This window comes from Neolamprologus multifasciatus, chromosome 3 (assembly GCF_963576455.1).
Source record: "Neolamprologus multifasciatus chromosome 3, fNeoMul1.2, whole genome shotgun sequence".
Lineage (NCBI taxonomy): Eukaryota > Metazoa > Chordata > Actinopteri > Cichliformes > Cichlidae > Neolamprologus > Neolamprologus multifasciatus.
Genome location: NC_140441.1, coordinates 28,369,524 through 28,394,135, shown reverse-complemented (window position 1 = coordinate 28,394,135; position 24,612 = coordinate 28,369,524). Strand labels below are relative to the sequence as shown.

The 24,612-nt window shown below is 37.1% G+C and overlaps 1 protein-coding gene across 1 annotated transcript; it reads left to right on the top strand.

Moving 5' to 3' along the window:
• The first annotated feature begins 918 nt into the window (after positions 1-918).
• Positions 919-16,911, top strand: LOC146522445 (GTPase IMAP family member 8-like). Its single transcript, XM_085154139.1, has 4 exons — positions 919-1,114; positions 4,891-5,668; positions 14,413-14,528; positions 16,022-16,911. Exons 1-4 carry the CDS (start codon positions 1,108-1,110, stop codon positions 16,903-16,905), a joined length of 1,785 nt encoding a protein of 594 aa, XP_085010265.1. The 5' UTR covers positions 919-1,107; the 3' UTR covers positions 16,906-16,911.
• The last annotated feature ends 7,701 nt before the right edge of the window (positions 16,912-24,612 follow it).

The window sequence follows — 24,612 nt, the reverse complement described above, 5'->3', positions numbered from 1 at the left end:
AAAGTGAATCTCTGTCCAAAAAATGCACTCAGTTTACTTCTTACTTACTATGATCACCATTCATCATTTTCCACCAGTAAAGTAATTAAGGTTAGGATGTGTGTGTTGTTTTTTTTTGTTTTTTGTTTTTTAATTCCAATCCATTCTTCTTTTGCAGCATTTAAATAACCTTGATCATTTTTGATGGTTTTGTTACAGACTTTTAAAAAAAAGTGTTTTGCTTTTCTTTCACAAATGTGGGGATTAAATTGTGTTAAAATGTACAAAACAATGATATCATGTTTTGTGACGAGGACCCAGGCACAGAGAGACTTGATGAATTTAAGAATCTTATGATTTAATAAAGAAATTTGCAGACTTGCATAGAGATGGTAAAATTATGATGACTAATAACGGAGATGAAGACAACAGATGATGAGGCCAGGGAGGAACAGGGGTTTAAATGCACCAAGGAGACAGCCAGAGGGAACTCAGGACAACTGGAGACATTTAAGGATGCAGGGACTAACAGAGACAGGGAAGAAGTCTCATCGTGACGAGTAAAGTTTGTCTTGCCCGGCTGAGCAGCTCTGGGTGCTCAGCACCCTCAAAGCTCTGATCCTAGAATCGCCCCTGGATATGACAATATTAGTACAACAAACAGCCTGCTCCCTCATCTTATAAAACCTCGTGGACTCAAGGCCACTGAAGCAATAAAAACCACAGATTTGCAAACATAAATGAAACTCCTGACTATGTGAATCAAGTCTTTTATTATGAAACACATCAATCCAGTGTATTTTTGTACAGCAGCAGTACAAAGATAAGAATAATATGAAAGTTGTACTCTATTTTGCAGACATGAACTGTTGAATAAACTTTGGAAACCTAACAAGAAAGACAATAAACGAGTGGAAAAAAACAGCCTGTTCCTCTTTTTTTATCTGTGGGTGGTTCACTGACTTCACTTGTGGAGTGCAGTCAAAACGAAAGTGAAACAAAATTGTCATTGAGCCAGTTTAACCGTGGAGCGCACAAGAGCAGACAACAAGAAGCAACAAATAAACAAAGGACGACACAAAACCTGAAGTCAACCTGATTCGTCTGCATACTGTATTTCTTTTCATCATGGATGGTGAGTTTTCAGTGATTTACTCCTTTGTGTCGTTCTCTGCTAACACTCAACGCTTACTCTGGACATGAGAATCAATAACGGAGACTTCTGGGTTCTCATAATCTTTCATATCTCTTACTTTGACTAAAGTTGCGCATACAGTGTGCGATTTTTTTCAGTCGCGTTATTCAGCTCCTGCTCAAACTGCACGATTGACTCGCAGGGGTTAGAAGTTCATAGGTCACGATGCATGGTCTCACACTATATGGCCCGATGCTCTGATGCGATCTGAGTGCTCACACTGTGCGTCCATAACATGAAGATTATAACACAAAATCTGTCCCTCGCTCTCCCTCTCTGTCTTTCACTCACACAGACACACACACACTAGTGATGGGTCGTTCGCGAACGAAATGGCTCTTAGAGCCGGGTCTTTGAAGTGAACGACGCGATCCGGCTCCGTGAGGGTTTTTTTTTCTTTCTCTCACCCTCTCTCTCGCCCTTTTTTCCGCTAAAGTCCGCAGGCGCGGCCTGTACTTTGCGCTGGGCAGAGGGGGGAGGGGCGTTAGTTACATTTGCAGTAGCACAGGAACAGAGCCAGAGAGAAAGAGAGTGAGGGACAACAACATCACAGTAGAAAGGTATAGTAACCATCCACTATTTTCAGTTGCAGGTGATAAAGGATTCAGAAATCATGCAGGCCCATATGACAGAGAATGTGCATCTTCTTTTTGTTTTAATATTTTAATTTATATTTAATTGTGTTGTGGTTTGCAGTGTTTTGTGTTGTTTCACGTTAAATTTGTTTAAAAGGAAAAAGCTGAAAATTTAAATAGTTAAAAATTTAAAATGTAAATATTTGTTTTTTGTATTATATGATTTATTTATTACATTTTATATGGAGTGAATAAATAAAGTATATTTATGTTGGCCCTTAGAGACAAAGCACGTACAAACTCCAAAACACGTACAAACTCCAAAACACGTAAAAACTCAGAAGCACGTACAAAAGACAACCAAAGTGCTCCAGGATGCTACGGCGCAGTGTTGAGCTTTTGTTTCCTAGTGGCTACACAAGACAGCAAGTACCAACAACCGGATTTGGTGTGTGGTAGTAACAGGTAAATGAACTTTTTTTTAAATTATTTGAATAAATATGAGTGCTTGTCTATAAATACACAAACAATACACACATGCTTTCAATTGTGTAATTTAAGTGATCTGGGTAGCTCTGTTTTGGAAGTTCAGTAAACGCTAGAAATGTGTTTTGGAGTTTGTATATGCTTTAGAGTTTGTACGTACTTTGTCTCTAGGGGCCATATATAAACATATATAAATAAAACCACTTTTTTAAACATTAGTAATTCCTTTTCTGCATAATTTTATATTATTGTTAATGATTAAATAATTAAAGCAACAAAACAACCTGAAGAGCTGGTTCGGAGCCGAAAGAGCCAGCTCTTTTTAGTGAGCCGAGTCGAAAGAGCCGGATCTCTAAAAAGAGCCGGAAATCCCATCACTAACACACACACACCACCACCATCAACTTTGCTAAATTGCTAATGAAAAACATTGATCAGGCAGCTGTGATTGAGCAGCAATGTAAATCCAACTATTTTCACGGTTGTTGCGGTCGTGATAATTTTGTGAGGCCACATCGGAAAGGCTCGGATGAGCTTTCCAAAGTTCTACAAGTGCCTCCATCGCTTGTGTCCAGATCACACGCTGCACTACCGTGCTACTCGTCTTTTTCACAGGCGTTTATGTGTTTGCGCGTGCGCAGTGTGAAAGGCTGCGTTGACACCCTCACGTGGGCTGACAGGATTTCAAACAGGTTTGATTTTCTTGCGACCAAGCGATTGATGATCAGGAGCTGGTCGTGAGGTGTTAATTGCTTGTCGTTACCTCAAGTATACTACACGATGCACGACACAAGATTAAGGCAAAACTCGGGCCGATCCCCAAAACGGTCATACGACTGAAAAATCGGCTCAAATGGGCCAAAAATTGCACTGTGTATGCCCAGCTTTAAGCTGGGCACAAGCATGGAGGCACAACTTGTAGAACTTTGGCAAGCTCATCCGAGCCTTTTTGATGTGGCCTCACAAAATTATCACAACCGCAACAACCGTGAAAATAGTTGGATGGACATTGCTACTCAATTGAAGCCGGCTGGTCAATGATTTTCATTAGCAATTTAGCAAAGTTGATGGTATGAGTGTGTCTGTGTGAGTGAAAGACAGAGAAGGAGAGCGAGAGACAGATTTTGTGTTATAAGCTTCATGTTATGGACGCACAGTATGAGCTCTCAGGTCGCATCAGAGCATCAGGCCGTATAGTGTGAGACCCTGCATCGTGACCTACGAATTTCCTAAGCAGAAGCTGAATAATGCGACTGAAAAAATTGCACAGTGTATGCCCAGCATAAGAAGGTAGATCGTTGAAACACATTTTTACAGAGGATTATCTTTGAAACTGAACATCATAATATTCTTCCTGACAATCTTATTAGTATTAGCCTATTTAATGTCTTTCTTTTGACTTGGGCTCTATTGTTAGTGCCGCCATTTTGTAAAATGAGCCACTCTGTTCATATGTCTGTACCTCGTCAATGATCCTCAGACAGGTTTATCGAAACAGTCTGAATAAAATGGTTTGATCCTCTTTAAATCTCTCACGTCCTGTTTACAAAGCAGCATTAAACTAACAAGTGTGTGAAATACCATCTGATCACTAAAAACACCTTATTTTCAATGATCCACAACACTAAACTCTGAAATAAATATTGATTCAAAACATATTTTCTATTCTGATTTGCTAATTTTTAAATGTATTTCTCATATTTTCTAATCTATGATAGCCCACCCTGCCACCACCACTATTCCTTTGTTTCTAACTAAAACAGTTTCTAGCATACTATAAAATTGCCCTCTCATGCTTGAGTAAGACAACTCAAAGGTCATACATTCAAAATTCATAACTGACCTGTAACAACAGCAGCTGCAATAGCAGGAAACAAACGTATCTCTCATTTACTCTCTGAAAAATGTCAAAATAAAATGTGAAAATATAAGTTACACCTACATTTTACAATCTTTGAGGTTTCCATTTTTACTAATAGAGTTTAAGGTATATTTTAGGATGATCACTTGTTATATTAAGTAACAATTGTACTTCTTTATCTTCTTATTAAATATCTTGTACAGGAAGTCACAACCTTTGTTGTGTAAAATTTGTATTTATAACACAATTTATTTACAATAAGAAAATGACAAAAATCCAAGCAAATGTTTTCCAGTTAGTGCAGTTGCAGGTCCACACACATAGTTCCATATCAAGTCCTTCCACAACATGTCGCCTCTCAGTTCCTCCTCCAGAAAATCACCAGGTAATCTGTAACAGAAGAAGACACAGGTAAAAGTTTCACAGAGAATTTAACTGGCTGCCCTTTCATATTTGTCATTAACCATTTAAGTGAATTATTCAGTCAGGATAAAATGAAAAACATGAAATTCGGGTATTAACACTTTAAACTCTGTACTGTGAGTGGTGTTATATATGATGGCATTTCTGTTTCTGAATGTTTTCTCTTCTAATGAATACTTATGTGTGTCTGTACACAGAGGATATGATTTTTGGTACTAATTACCCTAAAGTAGTTCACAAAGCAAATTTCACAAAGCAGAGTTTTCGTGCTGGTTTTTGAACAGCACAGTTAAGAACAGTGACATTCATGAAGAATAAGAAAATGCACATTGTTGATAATAGTGATTTTTGTGTGTGTGTCTTATTGCCAGACACAATGAGGATCGTCTTGCTGGGAAAAACTGGAATTGGGAAGAGCAGCCTGGCTAACACCATATTTGGAAAGAATGTGTTCAAAGTCAAATATTTTTCAGACTCACAAGCAGTTTGTGAAGCAGCAACATCTGGATCTGTCAGCGGGAGACACCTCACTGTGATCGACACTCCTGGTTTCTTCAGTCCAGAAATGTCAGAGTGGGAGCTGAAGCGTGAGATACAGAGGAGCATCGCAGAGTGCCCTCCTGGTCCTCACGCTTTTCTCATCGTGCTCAGAGTGGAGAAATTCACAGAGCAGGAGATGGCTGTCATTAGAAAGATTGAAGAATATTTTTCTGCAGAGGTTTTTAAATATTCTGCAGTTGTCTTCACATGTGGCTCCCAGTTATCTGAAGGAATGAAAATTGAGGCATTCATCAAAAAAGAAAAGCATCTGAAAGATCTGGTGGAGAAGTGTGGCGGTCGGTGTCACGTCGTCGATAATCAATACTGGAACAACAGCAACCAGCAGCATGAATATGAGAACAACCGCTTCCAGGTGACACAGCTGCTCAACACAATAGAGAACATGGTGAAGGGAAATGAAGGAGGCTGCTACACCTCTGAGGTCCTGAAGAGACACATACAGTCAACAGCCTTTCTCCCCAGGGTCATCACATTTATTAAAAGAAATGCAAGGAGAACATCAGTGAAAGTCTTTTGCAATGTAGCGCTGCTCATAGGAGCATACTTCTTTTATAGAAGCTTCATAACTGTAGCAGTTATGATTCAGTAGCTTCAGAAGTACAAACACCTTTCTGAGTCACTGGAGCAAAAACATTAAACTATTTTAAGTTATTTTACTGACATCACGTGCTTTGCTGCCATCTGTCATCAGCTAATGCCTCCTTACAAATAAAGTCATTATTTGATATCAGACATTGTTGAGGACATCCAAATGTTTAAAATGCATCACTTTTAAATTTTTGCAGCTCTGGGTTCTCTGCAGTCAGTCTCAAATGTGAACATATAGTTTACTTCTTGACAATGCCCACTGGTTTTAAAATCCACAGTCACAAGAGATTTCAATATGTAGCCCAGTGTAGAGTTAGATGATTTCACAACTTTGTGTGCATTTGTGGTGTGTTGTTTTTCCACAGTGACTTAAATCTTTCTGTGCGAGTAGTCACATGATTAAAAAAATGTCCATTTTTCTGCAATAAAGGCTGAAATAAACTGAGCTGATGCTGTTGTGTGTTTTCTGAAACTGGCTGTTGTGAAATCAGACTGAAGTGTTGGAAAATCAGTCAAATGTAAGATTAAAAGGTTGTCCATTACAAAGTTTACTTTAAAAAACAATATTTTCCTTTCACTAAAATAATGCAGCTTAAAGTCAGTGATGCCACAAGGACTGAGTTATTGCAATGAATTTGTTAATGCACTGAAAATCTCTCGATATCAGGAGGTTTATTGTGATTGCACACACAGTAAGTGCACTTAGTACTCAGATTTTATACAATCCGTTGAATTAAAAGACTGAAATTCTTGTGTCTCCAAGTGTTTCATATCAGCTGATTTTATTTGTATTATGCTGTAAAATAAACCTGGTGTTCCCATAATTTTAAAAGAAAAAGAAAATAAGACACCTATCTAACAAAGAAAAAACATCCTGTTCAAAAAGGAAGCTGAGTTTTTTTTACTCATCAGGTCCAACTAATCACGGATAGCTAGGAGAATGTCATGTACATACCAATGAATGCATGACTCGAGGTAATCGCAGTCAGTGCGCATTTATTTACAGTATAAATACCACAATATGGTATATACAAAAGTTATTTTTCACAAACTAATTTTTCAATACTTCATTGATGCTTTGTGTTTGTTCCAGTAGCACATGTTAAAATTACAAGTGGACATACTAAACATTCTATTGATATAAATTGCAGCATTTTACGGGATTATCTTTCGTGTCCCTTCTTTGGTGTTGGTATCACTGCTGGTTAGACTATTTTAGTTTCATCTTTGATTTGTCCACAAATCAAAGATGCAAACTATCACCATCACCGTTAACTGACAGAAGGGCTGAATCACGAGAAGTTTGATTGGCTTGACAACATTTTTCAAGGGCAACTTTCATGAGGCAAAGACCAGAGGTTATTACAGCTGCCGAATAACCTGCAAGTTGCTGCTTTGACTCTTTCTATACACTATTATCCAAAGATTTGAATAATAAACATCTCAAACTAAATTAATATTGAAAACAGCAATTTTGTTCTATTTCATCTGCAAGATTTAACACATGACAATAAAACACTGAAATACAGCACTCACTGTTCTTTATCTTGAATAAATGTCCAGATCAGGAATCAAGATTTAGACTACAACTATTCTCTATAAGAATAACATAGTTAGACACACACACACACACACACACACACAAATTCCTTTTTCAGGAAATGGTGAGCTAAAAAAGTTATTTTGTGAGCTACACAGTCAGCAGATTACTGTCTGGATTTTTACAGGGCAAGGATTCTTCTCAAAAGAGCCTCTCCACATTACAAATACAGATAAATTAAAATTTGTTACTGAAAGGAGTTTGAAATGGGTTTACCCAGTGGGTTATTATGAAGCTGCTTTGCAAAGGTAAACACAAAATAAATATCATGAGATGCCATTTGGTATCCGGACTTGAGCTGGAAAACTCAAACTGTTTAAACCAAGTTTCCATTTTAACAAACGGCAACAAGGACAATATTTTTTTAAATGCCCTGATACTCATTTGTAATTGCGGGTGTTTCACTGACTGGTGGAGTGCAGCTAAAGCAGAAGTGAAACAGAAAGTCCAGCCAGTTGTGATGCAGACAAAAAAACAGCAGAACTCAATGAGCAGTAAATAATCAGAGAACGACACAAAACCTTTCATCAAACTTAATAATTTGCACACTGTATTTCTTGTCACCATGGATGGTGAATTAGTTTTACTTCTTCTCATCATTTGGTGTGAGCGCTATATATTAAACTTTGTATCCTGAATTTTTCCTCTGAGCTCACATGTGGACATGAGAATCAGAAAGAGTCTTTTACTCAAATTAAACAAGACCCATGATTGCCAGAACCTAAGAGTGTAGAGTGATTAAATGTGTTATTATAGAGAACTATCTATCTATCTATGTGGAAATGTTCTTCCTCAGCTCGCAACTGTTCAAAGTCTTGGGCTGAAGGGTTAGTGCCACCATTTTGGGAAATACACCACTCTGCTCATTTCTCTACGAAGGAGAATTGTGGCCATATTGATCATTTTGTGAATAAAGTCAAAATGTCAAGAATAAAGTCTTAATTCTAGTTCGAGAAAAAAAAGTTGAAATGCACAGATTATGGTTGTTGTTTCAAGACAAACTTCCACGTTTGACATATCCTCTACAAAATGCCTCGTGGGGATGACTTAATGAAACAGACTGACTTGTGATACAACATATATCCTCTGTTTTGCACGACGGTGTAACCATCAATAATCTTACATCTGTCCATTACCATCCATTTCATTTTGTTCAAATCCACTGTTATGGAAATTTCAACAATAAATTGCAACACACCCAGTGAGCTCGATTTGAAGTGGTTTAATTAACACATTGCAATGTGGAGAAAACATTCAAATAAAGGAACACTATTAGAGTTTATTATTTTAAGATTGTCATTTCTACAAAGTCATGTGACCATTACTTTTATGTGTCCTAATATGGTTGTTATTGGGCAGGAAGAGCGAGATGATTAGAAGCTTTATTTTCAGCTTTAGAAAAGTTCCATTGCTTGTATTTGTGCTGATTAAAATGTTTAATGCACCTTTGTGAGACAGGAAGCTGTGTAGTCGCTATAATTCTACGTTGCACACAAGTTCCTGTTTTCATAAGTTTAGCAGCACTGCCTACTTCTGCTTTTGCACATGTTGGGGTGTTAAAAGGGGTCATAATTCTCCCTCACAGAGGGAGACCTTGACCTTGTTTTCTGCTTAGCCATCACCTAAGGATTTACATCCCTGATAAGGAGAAGGAGTCCCACTATCTGTTTAACGTCTCCCATTACAATGGCCTCACTGTGTGTGTAGAGCATAAGACCCATCTGTAGTGCACATGCATACAACTAAGTGACAGGAGTTCTCTTGCTATAATAAAGTGATATGATTAAAATATGTGGTCAATACATGAGAAAATAAATCTGCTTCCATGCCACTCTTCCAAGTTTGTGTGTGTTTCCATCTGATCAGATGCAACTTTGTGCACCATCTTTATACTCATCACTACAATGACTTTATGCGCTAACAGAGAAATCATTTCCTTCGTTGTTACTAAAAATCATTCTGAAATAAAAACAGTTTCACTTACTCGGAGGATATAGCAACCATGGTAGTTTGTCTTGAAACAACAAATGTAATTTGTAGATTTAAACTTTTTTCTCAAAGTAGATTTTCAACTTTAATCTGTAAATGTTGACTTTATTCTCAAAATGATCAATTAATGTGGCCCTAACACTCAGTTGTATTTCCTTCTCTCCATCATTAGTAATCCTCAGTCATGCTGATCAAGACAGTCTAAATGAACCACTTGTCCCCCTTCTTAAATGTATCATTGTCTGCTGTTTACAAAGCAGCATTAAACTGACTAATGAAGAAAAAAAGTTTATACACTAAAGCTCATCCTTTTCACTGTATGAGAAGTCCTTAGTCAAACATTAATAGTTATTCATAAATACCCTATGCTCCCTATACTTTGTATTTTGTAGTCTTAATGCAGTCTTACTATAAGTTACACTTTTTTAAACATTAATTCATGAACATGTTAGATATGTGAGTCTAAAAAGACTTTAATTAATTTAATAGTGACTTCATTGATAGCATTATAATCCTTGAATGCATACCTAAATAACAGGAAAAAAAGACCTGGGAGACCCAACTTTGTGTCAACTTATTGCTTTGCGTGGAGCGCAGATGTGTCTCCTGTAGAAAGACAATGTCTGGTTTGAAAGTTGACAGATGAGTGAATATCCTTTTACGTTTTTTATAATTGCTTAGACCTTTCACATTCCATGTAATAAATGTAGCAGAATGAGGTGTAGTTGCCGCATATTTGGTAACATAGTTAGCCATAATCACACTTTCAAGACAATCATGAAAAGCAAGCTGAACAATAATTTGGGTTAAGTATACACAAAACTGCAGCCAACAAGGGGGAAAAAAAGTAAAAGTAAAAACCCAGAGTAACTACAAACGTAACTCCCACAAACCGGGAGCAAGATACACCTTCCCCCCCAAAAGAGCTTATATCCAACATGTCTCTTCACTCCCTAAAACAGAAGTTGCCCCTAACAGGGAATGGCAACTATAACATAACGTTTAGACAGAGTTGATAGGGCACGTCCCAGTCTCAAAGTGATCCCTCACGCTAAGTATTCGAATGTTGCATCTGCGCTCCCCTCAAGGTCTTCAGTCTTGTCCGAAGGAACTGATACAATTTCTTTCAGATCGTGAACTTGCTTCTCCAAGTCCACAACCCGGTCCAAATACGTGTTTGCAGCTTCTTCCAGGCTAGTTAGCCAGCTATGGTGGTCAGTGCAGGTAGTAGCTAGAGCAGTGGTTCTTAACCTGGGTTCAATCGAACCCTAGGGTTTCGGTGAGTCGGTCTCAAGGGTTCGGCAGAGCCTCCGCCGTGACATGCACGGCTCATTTTGTGCACCAGTAAAAAACATATCTATGTCTTGAATTTGAAAAAAAAAATCAATCAAATATTTTATTTTTCTCTAAAGAGGGGTTCAGTCACTGCGCATATGAAACTGGTGGGGTTCAGTACCTCCAACAAGGTTAAGAACCACTGAGCTAGAGCATCAATCTTAGCACAAAGTTCAGTCCGCACTTCATCTTTTTGATCAGAAACATTGCTGCGAATCGATCAGGTCATTAAGAGCTTGGCACTTGGTCTCAACTTTTGCTTCCAGTGTAGAAATTTTTGAAAATTTCTCCGAGCTAGCTATGGCAGCCATTAGCGCAGCCGTGTCTGGGGATGTAGCATTGCTATCAGTGGCCTTGGCTCCATCAGTCTTTCTGGTATTTTTAGATCCTGACATTGTTTCAAAGTTCCCTTGAGTGATGCGCACGTTTGCAGCGGTAACTCAGCTGATGACAGATAACGCCCAATGTCACAGTATTTATATGGAAAAATAGCATACCGATGCAGGACAAAGACGTCTCTTCTTCATTAGATGTCAAAAAGCTGACAGTAAATACTGCAACAACATCTGCAATAATACCAGTCCTGGTGGAGTAATCAGTTACAAGTGAAACAGCTTCTCAACAAGCTACTACAGCAAATAAATGCTTCAGGCAGTGTGGAAAAATAAAAGTCAGTGGGGCACTGAAATGCTTTTGATCACTTTTGCTAGTATTACAGCAAGAGTACTGCTGGGAGGATTCCTTGTACCAGTAGGTGGTGGGATTGTTGCTTTTGTTGTTGCTTATAGGTCATGAAAAATAAGGATGGTGACCGTTTACATTGCCATAATATTAAAATCAGCAAATGACCTTTGTGAAAGTTGAGATTCAAGGCAAAATCCTGTCAAAAAACTATTGGTCATTCTGGATGGCTGAATTTGAATGTAATGTGCGGTGTTTAAGAGTGTATGAAGCAAGGGATTTGGTTTTGAAGGGTTTTGAAAGGATTAGGCAAAGATTCTGGTTTTCTTTTAGATGTTAAATAACAGTCAGTAAAAAGTCAGTTATTCCAGTTCAGACTGTCTGAGTGATTATCTGTATTTTACCAAACATTTATCTTTTCTCTTTATCAATCTTTGTTTGATATTTTTCATTTTCAAACAGCCAAAACTAACAACAGACATAGTGATTTTATTTTGGTTGTTATTACTGAACGTTAAAAACTGTATACTTTACATTCTCTGAAATTAGGCTGATAATGCAGGCAAAGTTTATCTCTTGTATTATTGCTGTCACTTTCTTAAAATCTGTAGCCTGTGGGAGAATTGTAGATTCAAACCTTGAAACAGCGAGAGAGAAAAAAGTTTGATCTTTTGTGTTTTTCTGATTGATAGTTTAAAATTCTTTGATGTGTGTTAGTTGAATGTGTCTTCATATAGTATGTTTATACAGAGTATCATGTACATTGTCTGATAACGCATTAGCATTATGGCAGCAAAACGTAAGAAAACTGATATAAACAAGTGTTTTTTTCCTGTTGCTTAATAAAAGAAATAACTTGCCAAAAGCAAATCCTGCTCTATTATATTTGTTACTTTATTTATTTGGATTCCAATAATCATTTCAAAAACAACAAAAGTAAATAACTGAAAAGTTTCAAAGGATTATTTGTTAAACAGGTAATTACTCAAAAGTGTGATTTTTATTTCATCTGTGCATATGTGTGTACTACACTGATACTGATGATATTAACACTGAATACTAGGTTCTTTATTTTATTATTTATGTCACAAGTCGTGCAAAAGCACACGTAGTCATTACCACACGTATGTGAATTCAACACGTAGAACTCAGCAGCCAGGAGCACAATGAAGCCAATGCACACGTCAGAGTGAGCATTGTGCACGCAGCTGCAGTTTCACACTCTTAGATGAACACTGCTCATCAAATCAACTGACTTGTGACTATTTGGAGGGAAAGCACACACAAAGGAAAGAGGGTGGGGGTTTCCTGTGCAGCAGTAAAAAATACTGACAACTGTCTCTGGATTACTTTACTGCTGAAGAAATCTTTAAACCAGAGGATTCTAAGGGAAGTTCTGAAGCCTCTGCACTGCTGTCCCAATAATCTATTTTACACCATCACTAATCGGTCATGGTCCTGAGTCTTTGACCCAATTTTGAGTTGATTATGGTTTTGTGCCTTAGTCTTTTGAGTTGGAGGTTTTCATATTCTAGTTTCATATCTGTTCTTTGTATTAGTTGGCCAAAAATATGAAGAGCAACTTTAATCCACAACTTGAAATGAACTGCTTCATTATCATTGCCCACTTTACAGATCTTAATTGACAGCTTCTGTTTAATATACTGTGAGAGTTCTGTATAATATTGGGCCACCATTGTGGTGCTTTGAACATAACAAAAATAATGTTATGTTTGTTTGATAATACATTTAGTTGATAATACATTTTGAAATTTTTGAATAGACCTTCCTTGGTTTAACATCTCCCTTTGCTTGTGACTTTTGTATTTAAAAAAACAATATTATATATAATATTCAGGGGTTGAAATTTAACATGTTAATAGTGATTAATGAACTTGAAAAAAAATTAACACATTTAATCGCACTTTGCATTCCAAGCAAAGGGGAACTTTTGTCAATGCACAATTTCCTGGTATATCAATTACACAAACGTACAAATTCTCTCGTAAACTGGATTGCTCTGGGCTGTAGACTACTATCATTGGTAAAGATAGGGGGTTAGAAAATGTGCTACAGTTGGCGTCAGGTGATCCAACTTTCCATCTGCCGTGCAGAAGGACTATTTCAAGTAAAATTCAACAGCTTTATGACCTCGAAAAACAATCAAAATTAGATGCATTACAGAAAGCACCGTTTTTGGTTTTGACTGGAGATCAATGGACTTCCGTTAGTAATTCTAATTACATGGGAGTCACAGCACATATTGTTGATTTAAAAGACGTGAGGTGGATTCTAGAGTCTTTTGCCCTGACTGTGGAGAAGCCAAACACCAGAAACCACGCCGAAAACTGAACTGAGCAGTTTCTCTCTGTGGCAGGAAAATGGGAAATTCAACAAAAGGTCACCACAATTGGAACAGACAGTGCACGATCCATGGTGGCTGCAGCGAGACACCTACCATTCCAACACATGCTTTGTGTTGCTCACATCTTGCAAAGAACCATCACTGTTAGCCTTGCTGATAGTAGGTTTAGTGATGCATTAGCAAAATGTCGCAAGATAGCGGGTCACTTTAAACACAGCCCTGCTAATATGGAGGAACTACACGAGGAGCAACCAAGACTGTCGGTCTGTGAATGTCCGGATTACAAGTTTGGACGAATTTCCAGGAGATTTTGTCTGTCATAGCGAACATAAGAAAACACAAAGTTGAGAAGGACACTGAACAACAGGAGTCATCTTTTATATGTGTTCAAAGATGCTCTCCATGCAAGTGAAACAAGCCATCCTTAAGCTGCGAAAGCAGAAAAAACCTCCAAGGACTTGCTACACTAGATCTAAATCTACACTTTGGAACATCCTGAGAAATAAAAAAAATGCCATGGTGAGCTCAGCAACACAAAAAGACCTGGATGTCACTGGGCACTGAAGCAATAAAACCACAGATCACAACAACAGATTTACAAATGTAAATGAAACTCCAGACTAGGGAATCAGTTTTGTAGACAACCTGGAAGTTGTTGAAACCTGGCAACAAAGACAATAAGTCAACAACAAGCCTCTTCCTCTTTTTTATCTGTGGGTGGTTCACTGACTTGACAGTCAAAACAAAAGTGAAACAAAATTGTCATTGAGCCAGTTTAACCGTGACGAGCATAAGAGCAGACAACAAGAAGCAACAAATAAACAAGGACAACATAAAACCTGAAGTCAAACCTATTCATCTGTGTACTGCATTTCTTTTCATCATGGATGGTGAGTTTTCAGTGATTTAATCCTTTGTGTTGTTCTCTGCTAACACTCAACGCTTACTCTGGACATGACAATCAGTAATGGAGACTTCTGGGTTCTCATAATCTTACTTTGACTAAGAGTGTAGAGCGTTGAAACGCATTTTTACAGAGGATTATCTTTGAAACTGAACATCATAATATTCTTCCTGACAGTCTTATTAGTATTACCCTATTTATTTGCCTCTCTTTTGACTTTTTCTGTATGGTTAGTGCCACCATTTTGTAAAATGAGCCACTCTGTTCACATGTCTGTACCACGTCAATGATCCTCAGACAGGTTTATCAAAACAGTCTGAATAAAATGATCCTCTTTAAATCGCTCACGTCCTGTTTACGAAGCAGCGTTAAACTAACTAGTGTGTGAAATAACATCTGATCACTAAAAACACATTATTTTCAACGATCCACAACACTAAACTCTGAAATAAATAGTGATTCAAAACATATTTTCTATTTCTTTTTTATTGTTTTTCACATTTTAAATCATATATTTAATTTTTTTTTCAATTTTAATTTTTAAATAAAAATACTTCAAAAAGTAGTTAAACATGTCAATTTACAAACAGGTCAGATATTTTAGAATGCTTTTAGTTAATCATGCATTTAATTTTTATCTAAATTGTCATGAAAGGCTGTGTGCCGGAGGCAGGAAAGAACCCAAATGCAGACTCGTAGGCGAAATGTAAACTTAAAAAACACAGCTTCATTTGCTGAATGAATAAACAATACACAATTAAACTGGGAACCTCATGAACTGAACACACGGGGAAACACACGGATTATCACACAGCCACGAGGGAGATCACGACACAGAACCCAAGGAGACGCTGACATAAATACACAGGAGGATAACGAAGGACGTGAGAACAAACAGGGAACACAGCTGACACAAATTAACATGACGCCACAGGGGAAGCACACCGAACATGAAAACATGAGACCTTCACAATAAAACAGGAAATGGAGGGACATGACACAGGAGCAGATGAGAGGGAGCAAGGGAACATGAGGGAGCATGGGAGGGAGAGAGAGAGAGAAGACTAGAGGGACATCTAGGGGGAGATAAAACATCATAACATGATATGGGGACTGGGAGGATAGAAAACTCAGAGAAACAGGAACATCTAGGGAGATAAATAAACACAATAGATGGGGAAACATGGAATGGCACACACAAGAAGGGGAACACAGGCACAGAAGAGGGAAATAAGGCACAAGGACTAACACACCTAAACACATACACACAGCAGGGGGAAAACACAAGGGGAGCCTAAATATACAAAAGCTAACATAGAATAAACTCAGGATCACCTATATGAACCTTAAATAATAAACCACAACACAAAATGTCATAAAAACACAAGAATATGACATAACCATGACATAAATAAGAAAGAAAGAGAAAAAAATCTGTAAACAAAGAAAAAAAAGTTAATCTGTTTGGTTCTTTTCTAGGCTCAGATGAAAGAAGGATTGTCATCCTGGGAAAAACAGGCAGTGGGAAGAGCAGCCTGGGAAACACTATACTGGGAGACAGTCTGCTGAAGGCGAAAGCGTGTCCAGAGTCTGAAACAAGTTGGTGTCAAAGTGAATCCAAAACTGTTGACGGCATACGCACCACTGTGATCGACACTCCTGGCTTCTTTGATACAAACATGTCTGAAGAGGAGCTGAAGTGCGAGACGGTTAAATGTATTAAAGAGTGCGCCCCAGGTCCTCATGCTTTTCTCATTGTGCTCCAAGTGGGCAGATACTCACCTCAGGAGAAAGACGTCATCAACAAAATACTTGGATGTTTCTCAGAGGAAGCTCTGAAACATGCTGTGATTGTCTTCACGCATGGTGGTGACCTCCCTGAGGGAGTGAAAATCAAGGACTTTGTTAGTAAAAGTAAGGATCTAAGTGATCTGGTGAAGAAGTGTGGTGACAGGTGTCATGTTTTTGATAATAAATACTGGAACAACAACAATCCTGGTGACTACAGGAATAACCAGTACCAAGTGAAGCAGCTCCTCAACACTGTGGATAAGATGAAAGAAAGAGGATGCTACACCAATGAAATGCTTCAGGCAGTGTACAAAAATAAGTGGGACTTTAAAACACTTATGAAAATCTTTGCTGGTGCCACAGTAGGAGCAGTGTTGGGAGCATTGTTGGGAGGACTGTTTGGTGCAATAAAATGTCCAGACAATGTTGTCTTATCTGCCGTCGTGGGAGGGATAGCTGGATGTGTTGTTGGTGTTGCTGCTGGATATAATGCATCAACACCTATGGAAGCTGTAACACAAACAACTGACATTGCCATAAAAATAAAACCATTTATTACTGATATTGGTTAAACTGGAGATTCAAAGCAGAATCCCCCCAAAAAACACGAGTAATTCTTGATAAGTTGAGTTATTTGAATCTGCTCTGTGGTGTGTTTAAGAGTAAATGAAAGAAAAAGCTGGGCTTAGGAAGTCGAGTGCTTTACTTCTACACCTTATTAGATGTTAAATAGCTGTAAGTAATCTTTTGCTTTGCTTCTTTTCTCTCATTTCAGGCTCATGCTGTTTTATTTTGAAAACGTGCAGTTAGAGGGAGAGTTGCAGATTCAAGCCTTTCCCATTGTCAATAGCAGATTTCAGCTCTCAGCCTGTTGCACTGATCATTTCTGTAATATATGAAACTCAACATGACATGCTGAATTTGAATTGTGTTTTTTCAGTGAAACTTTCTGTAAGCAATCAAGGCTTTGTGTGTTCATCACCAAATTCATCATCAAAGATCTCAAAATGTCCTGGACTATGATAGTTCATGTCAACACTGATGAATAGATGATTTAAGTCTGTATGTAGAATTTTCTCAGGCTTCTTTATGTGTGATTAGACAGAGGTGTTGGAAAATCTTTTTAAAATTCTTGTGTGTATTATGTTTATAAATCATGTAAACTGATTGAAGGATCAAGGAAGCAACACTTTAATGAGTTGATCTGAACAAGGTTCTTTCCTGTTATTTAACAATAGAAATACTTTGTTAAATTTACTTCTGCTAATTGAATTATATTTGTTTATTTGTATTCAAATAACCACTTGAAATGCAATAAAACAAATAACTGACACATTTCACAGCTTGTAATTTTTCAGCACTGTGAATTTTGTTGAATTTGTTTAAAGTTCATCTGTGAACTGACATATACATGTCCACAACATAATAAATAATAACTCAAACACAGAGAGACCTTAAATTAAACACAGGTGTATTGTCGTACTCCAAGAAGAGACACTTCCTGGCTCAAATTGCCATGATAAGGACTATGGTGTCATCATGCGGCCAAATAAAATTACACCATGGCGGCAGTGTAACCCAGTGTGTCCAATTATGAATCGAGATATTATTGTCTCCTCTTCCCTTGTTCTCCATGTTTTTCTCATGTTTTCTTTTGAATAGAGTAAAACATCTCCCTGTCCTCTCCTCCTCATTTTGCCATCTTTCCCCTCATTTTCTGTTTTATCACGCTCTTCATTTCAGCTTTCCTAACACTGATATTTAAATCAACTTGATCCCGTTTAGCAGCTTCCTTTGCAATTTTATTTGCGACCTCTAATTTTCAGCTCCTTAATTTAGATAAAACTGTGAAAATCGTAGAAATATGGTAGCTAACCAGATTCTTACTCTGGATGGCATTACCTTGGCCTCCAGTAACACTGTGAGGAACCTTGGAGTCATTTTTTTTTTAAATACTAAATTATTAAAAGAGCATGATCGGTAAGGATATGTGAGACTAGATGGTACTGGAGGGAGACAGGAGCAAAGTAAGGAAAGCATATATATTTTGGTTAAGTCTGATAAAGTAAAATCAAAAAGTACCATTACATTAAGAGGAGCAACATGAAATCAAAATATGGAAATTGTGTATGAAGAACATGACTGATAACTGTTCTGTCTTAAGTTTTGTTATAACACAGATTGCATTACAAGTGGGAAAATTGAGTTTTAAAAATGGAGTTAATGTTAACACATAGGTTTTGTTTCTAGGCAGCTCTGAATGGAGCCAGGAGTTCAAAAGATTTAACATGATGATTAAACTGATTTTATTATAAGAGAGGGCCAGCTCTGAGTACAGTCTGAGCCAAAAGTACTGACAGGAAACTGCATGCTTTTGCAGAGCATATGAGGTGCAGGCAGAAAGTGAAACTAAGCAGAGTGTTTGATCGAAACTTAAAGTGTGCGTGACGTCTAGAGGAAGTATATAAATAATCAGGCTACCTGCTGCTGCTTCAGACTTGAGCTGGCGTTTCTGTGTATGCTCAGTCTCCATATTCCGGAATATGTAAAATTAAAGATAATTTTTTGAGTTAGACTACTTTGAGCTGTTTGTCTTTCTTCACCGCCGAAAGTATGTGAAGAACCGAATTTAATACTATACAGCACTTTGACTGGAAATGTTCTTGTGTTACTTTTGCAAGATACACCACACAAGTTGCTCAGTGTTATTTAGACATGTCAAGTTCCAGCATGGTTTTTACCCAGGAAAGTTTTTACATTTGACCTTTGGACAGCCTAGATATTAATTTGTCTTTTACAAGCAACACCTCTTCAACGCACATGAAGACTTTGTTGACTCAGAGGTCATCAGTAATTTTTTGAGCCTGCACCTTATGATGGAACCTCTGTTCTACAGCCTGTAAATGTGGCTCATCTTGTGACAGGCAAATACTAGACATGTATAGGACTGTTATTGCTCAACTACAATTCGTTTAGTTGGTTCATTGGAGGAAAGGGTTAATAACAAACAAGCACATGCAAAACAATCTGTTGTTGAATGTTTGTCATCAAGAGAAACCTCAGAAAAGTTGAATGTTTTGATCAGCCTGAAAATCCATTCTCATATCTTAACAGAATCTAAAAGGATGAGACATTTTGAGCAAAACTGGAAAATTGTTGAACCTGTAGAGCATGTTTTCTTGTGTGCGTTTTGATGTACTTAAAGCCGCTTGTGCATGCTCTAAATAATTTAGAGACTGAAGAAATGATCAACGGTCACTTAAATTTATTTGTTATTGAGGATAAACTGGATGCTGTTGCACTGATCTGTGTAGATAATGTGGTGAATTATAGACCTTACAATGGGCAATTTTCAAATGGCACTAATGACAAAATGTAGATTGTCCAATATTGTAGTTTTGTATATCTTTATGTGCTGTTTATTTGTGGTGTATCTGCTGTTTGAATACAGAGTATTTTGAACACTGTCCTGTTGTTTCTTTAATGGGTAGAGTGTCTGTAGCTGTGAATACATTCTAATGAATTGTAGCAGTAGAGATATCAGAGATTAATGGGAGTTTATTGTAATCTGGCTAGTACTGATGATTTGACTGACGCTAGTGTTAGTATTAGACAATCAACACTATTCAGTGTTAAATTTTTAAACACCAGGGGTAGTGTAAAGTACTACCAACACTATTTGGTGTTAATGTTTAACACTTAACACCAGTGTAGAATATTGTTGACACTGGTCAGTGTTAGTCAGTGTTAATCTTTAACTCTGTACAGTGTTAAAATAACACTGGGTCATTGTTAAAAATATAATACTTTGAAAAGTGTTAATTTAACACTCAAAAGAGTGGACACATATAGACACTTTTCTAGTGTTAAATGTAACACTCACAGTGTCAATTTTACACTAGTGATTTTGCTGTGTACTGAGAACTTGTGCTGATCAGCTGAGTGGGATTTTTCACCATATTTTCTCACTTTCTTTAGAGCTACAGACGGTACCTAAGATTTGGAAACATGCTGTCATTGTTCCTATTGCTAACGGCAGTTTTTCTAAGGTATTGAATGATTTTAGGCCTGTGGCTCTGACTTCTTTAGTGATGAAGTCATTTGAGGCGATAATTAACAAGGAGATTTTAATGCATGTTGAACACCATCTTGACCCCTTCCAGTTCGCCTATAGAGCAGGAAGAGGTGTGGAGGATGCTGTTGTCACACTCCTGCATCTCTTGTATAAGCATCTTGAGGCGCCCCCACACCCATGCAAGATTATTATTTGCTGACTTTTCATCGGCATTCAATACAATTCAACCCCTCTTACTTGCTGACAGGCTTTACAATCATTTCAAGCTTGACACAGTCTGGTCGGCTGGGTGACAGACTTTACTAATAGGTCACAATGCGTGAGGGTGAATCATGATGTGCTCTCCTCCTCTACTGATCACCCCAGGGTTGCTGCCTGTCTCCCCTTCTGTTCATTCTGTACACAAATGAGTGTTGCAGCAAATTCACGAACAGACACATCCTGAAGTTTGCTGACGACACAGTGATCGTCAGTCTTCTACTGGGGGACGAGTCAGGCCATGGACAGGTTGTAGATGATTTTATGAATTGGTGTGATCAGTCCTTCCTTTCACTTAATTTTTCAAAAACTAAAGACATGATTATTGATTTTAGGAAGTCTTCTTATAGCTCATCACCTATATTAAAATGCAGATACTGGGATAGTTGAGAGTTATAAATATCTAGGTGTGGTACTTGACCATAATCTGTGTTTTGAATCTCATGCTGATGCCACTACTAAAAAAGTTCAACAAAGACTGTTCTTTTTAAGGAAAATGAGGTCTTTTAATGTCTCATCTGAGATGTTGTCTTTGTTTTATAGAAGTTTTATCGAATCTGTGATGTCTTTTTGTATCGCTGCCTGGTTTGGTAACCTGCCGGTGAAGAATAAGAATCGGTTGGGACTTCTGGTAAAAACTGATAGCAAAGTTTCAGGGAGCTGGCAAGATGGACTTTTGGCCATTTACAATAGAAATGTGCTTAGAAAGGCTCATTCTATTATTAATTGTCTGAACCATCCACTTTACAGTGAGTTTAAGTTGTTGCCTTCCAGACGCCGTTTTAGAAGACTGTGAGGAAGACTAAAAGACTCCAGGTCTTTTTTATCCCCACTGCATCTTGTCTCCTCAATGGCAAATAACTGTCCTTGGACTTTCTATCACTATTGTTGTCATTATTATTTTATAGTATTGTTCTTATTTTTATCCTGCTGCTAAACTAATTTCCCCTTGTGGGACAATAAAGAAATTGAATTGAATTGAATTGAATTGAATTGAATTGAATTGAATTGAATTGAATTGAATAAAGCGCCTAGAGGTGACTGTTGTTTCGAATTGGCACTATATAAATAAAATTGAATTGAATTGAAGATTTCCCCTGTGTACACTGAAAGTCCCTTACTGAGCCTTTTTCCTACACCGTAAAAAAGAAATCCTAAAAAAACAGTAATATTCCGGCAGCTGGGGCACCAAAATAATAACAGAAAATAACAGAAAATAACTTTCTCATGAAAATACGGTTATTTTCAGTAATGACAATACAATTTGTTGCCCTAATTTTACATGGGATTTTGCCTTTTCAAGTGCTTTTAAACATTAAATTAGGAACATTTTAATGTGATTAAACAATGAAATTACCTATAAACAAGGTCAATGAATGCGGCAATAATTTTTTGATGTAAAAAAAAGTTTATAAGAATCATTTTATATATTTTTCCATAGCATTACATTTGAATTTAACAGTTCAGTCTTTCAAATAACAGACAAATATTTGTGAAATTATGATACATTTGTGAATGTATTTTAACAATCTAAATATGCATATGTACAGACAAATACATTTACATAACAAGAAAATTATGTTTTATTACATTTACAGTGATTTTACGTCAATTTACATTTGAAATGTAAAATCACAGTCTATTTATGTAAATTTAATGATATTCTAGAAGAACAGTACAAAACTGTAAAATACACAGTAAAATACTTTTATATTCCAATTTTTTTTACAGTGTACCTTTATCTGGAATTCTGGAACATTAAATGCCACACCCACATGATTGCCTTTATTTTTTTTAATTATCTGTATAAATTTGTTCAAAACCATAAAACTGATTAATACAATCTTGTACTATATGAGTACTGTTTTACAACCTATGGTCTACTTTTGTATTTGGGAGTATCCATGGTGGTACGACTGGTAATGGGAGAACTGGGCTAATATTCATTTGATCTATTTGGATTTTAATTGCTTTCCAGTTTGCTATATATCCAAAACTCTCTGACTCCTTTACCTCTTTCTGCCAACAAGGTTTAATTGTTTCCTGTGTGGGGTGATCCTGTCCATGCCCTTGCAAATTCAGCCCGTAATTTAATATGAGCTTCTTTAACTGTGGTTGTGATTTGGTACTATATAACTAAAACTGAATAAACTGAGCTGATGCTGATTTAGTGTTTACTGAATCTAACTGTTGTGACATCCGACTAAAGCGTTGGAAGATCATTTGCTGTAAACCAGTCAAATATAAAATTAAGAGGCTGTCCATTCTTAAGCCTATATTAACAAATGTTATTTTCCTTTTACTAATTTAAAGAAGTGAAATTTAAAGTGACTGACACCATGACTATGTGAGTTATTTCAAAGATTTTTCTGATTTACATTAAATTTCTTGATATCAGTAAGTTTGTTGCTCAACCCACCTCAACCCACCTAGAAAAAAATAATGATTTATTTTTATACACTATGTTCCTATTATTCCAAATTGAATACGTATGGGGTGTGAAGTTGTGTTTATATATAAGGGACCAAGCTAATAGAACTTGTTTGTGAAACATCGAAAGGTTTTCTGGAAGCTTATCTATATTATAATCACAACCTAAGATAAAACTTAGACCACCAAACTTAGAGGAAATGTAGTGAGGAATAAAATTCCAAGTGGATACCGGATTTTTAAGAAAATGTTTAGCCCAATTAATCTTAAATGTATTGTTTAGAGTAGTAAAATCCAAAACATTGAGACCACCGTGTTCATAGTCATTCATCAATGCACTTTTTCTGATGTAATGTGTCCCGTTTTTCCAGAGGAAGTTGAAGAGCATTCGGTCAATATCCTTACAAGTTTTGCCGTCCACATGCAGAGAAATTGCTGCATAAGTCAGTCGAGACAGACCTTCTGCTTTTGAGAGCAATACCCTTCCTCTTAAACTTAAATCTCTCTGCAACCATTGATTTAATTTGGTTTGAGATTTTTTAATAATTGTTAGAATTATTAAAAAAATCTAATATAATAACCGTTGGGCATTATACTAACCATATCTGAATTTGTAGTCAAATGAATGAAAAGGGGCTCAAATGCAGGAGTCCTGAACAAAAGTTCAAGAGTTTATTTACAATGCAGCTTACTTAGAATGAGAAAATATGAAGATAAGATAGCGTTTTGTACTAATTACCCTCGAGTAGTCTCAGACCAAAAAATACTCCTTTTCTCATTTTCTGTACACTAATAGTTTCTGAACAGCACAGTCAGGTACGGTGACATTCTGTCAGTTCAAATGTGGATCGTTTTTGTGCCAGTTTATATTTTCTTTAAGTGTGGACCTAAAAAACATCTGTAGTCTGAACTGTGACTGAATGAAATGAGCAGCAGTTTGTCGTTCAGTGGAGCACACATAGGAGCAGACACTGACCCACAGTAACTTTTTTAATGACCACTAGGTGTCGCTGTAGCCCTAAAATTCACATAGAACTTATTGATCGTAAGCACAGAATGAAGCAGTGATTGAAGCTTTCTGTTGTCTCCACTAAAAGCTGCTGATGACTGAAACATTCGGCAGGTGGCGTGATTTAACAGATAAACCCACGCGAAGGATAAAAGTCCCGGAAACACTGGCTCTGCTCTGCCTGTACATCTCTGAGTGTGTGGGTGAGGTGGGGAACAGACTGAGGCATGAATACTGTCCACTTTGCTGTCACTGCTTCAAGGCTGAAAGCATTTGGAGACAATCGAGCTCCTGTCAAAATAAAAATATTGGTCACCGATCCCAAACAAGATGTTGCACATCTGTGACAGCAAAGGGTTAAAGATTTTTATTTTATTTTTTAATTTATTGCAGCTTTGACTAAACCTGATATGTTTGGTTTCGGTTACAGCTGACCATCAACTGACTGCCACACTAACAACAGTCTCCAGTATAACAGACACTGAGGAGAGCACAATTATACAGCAG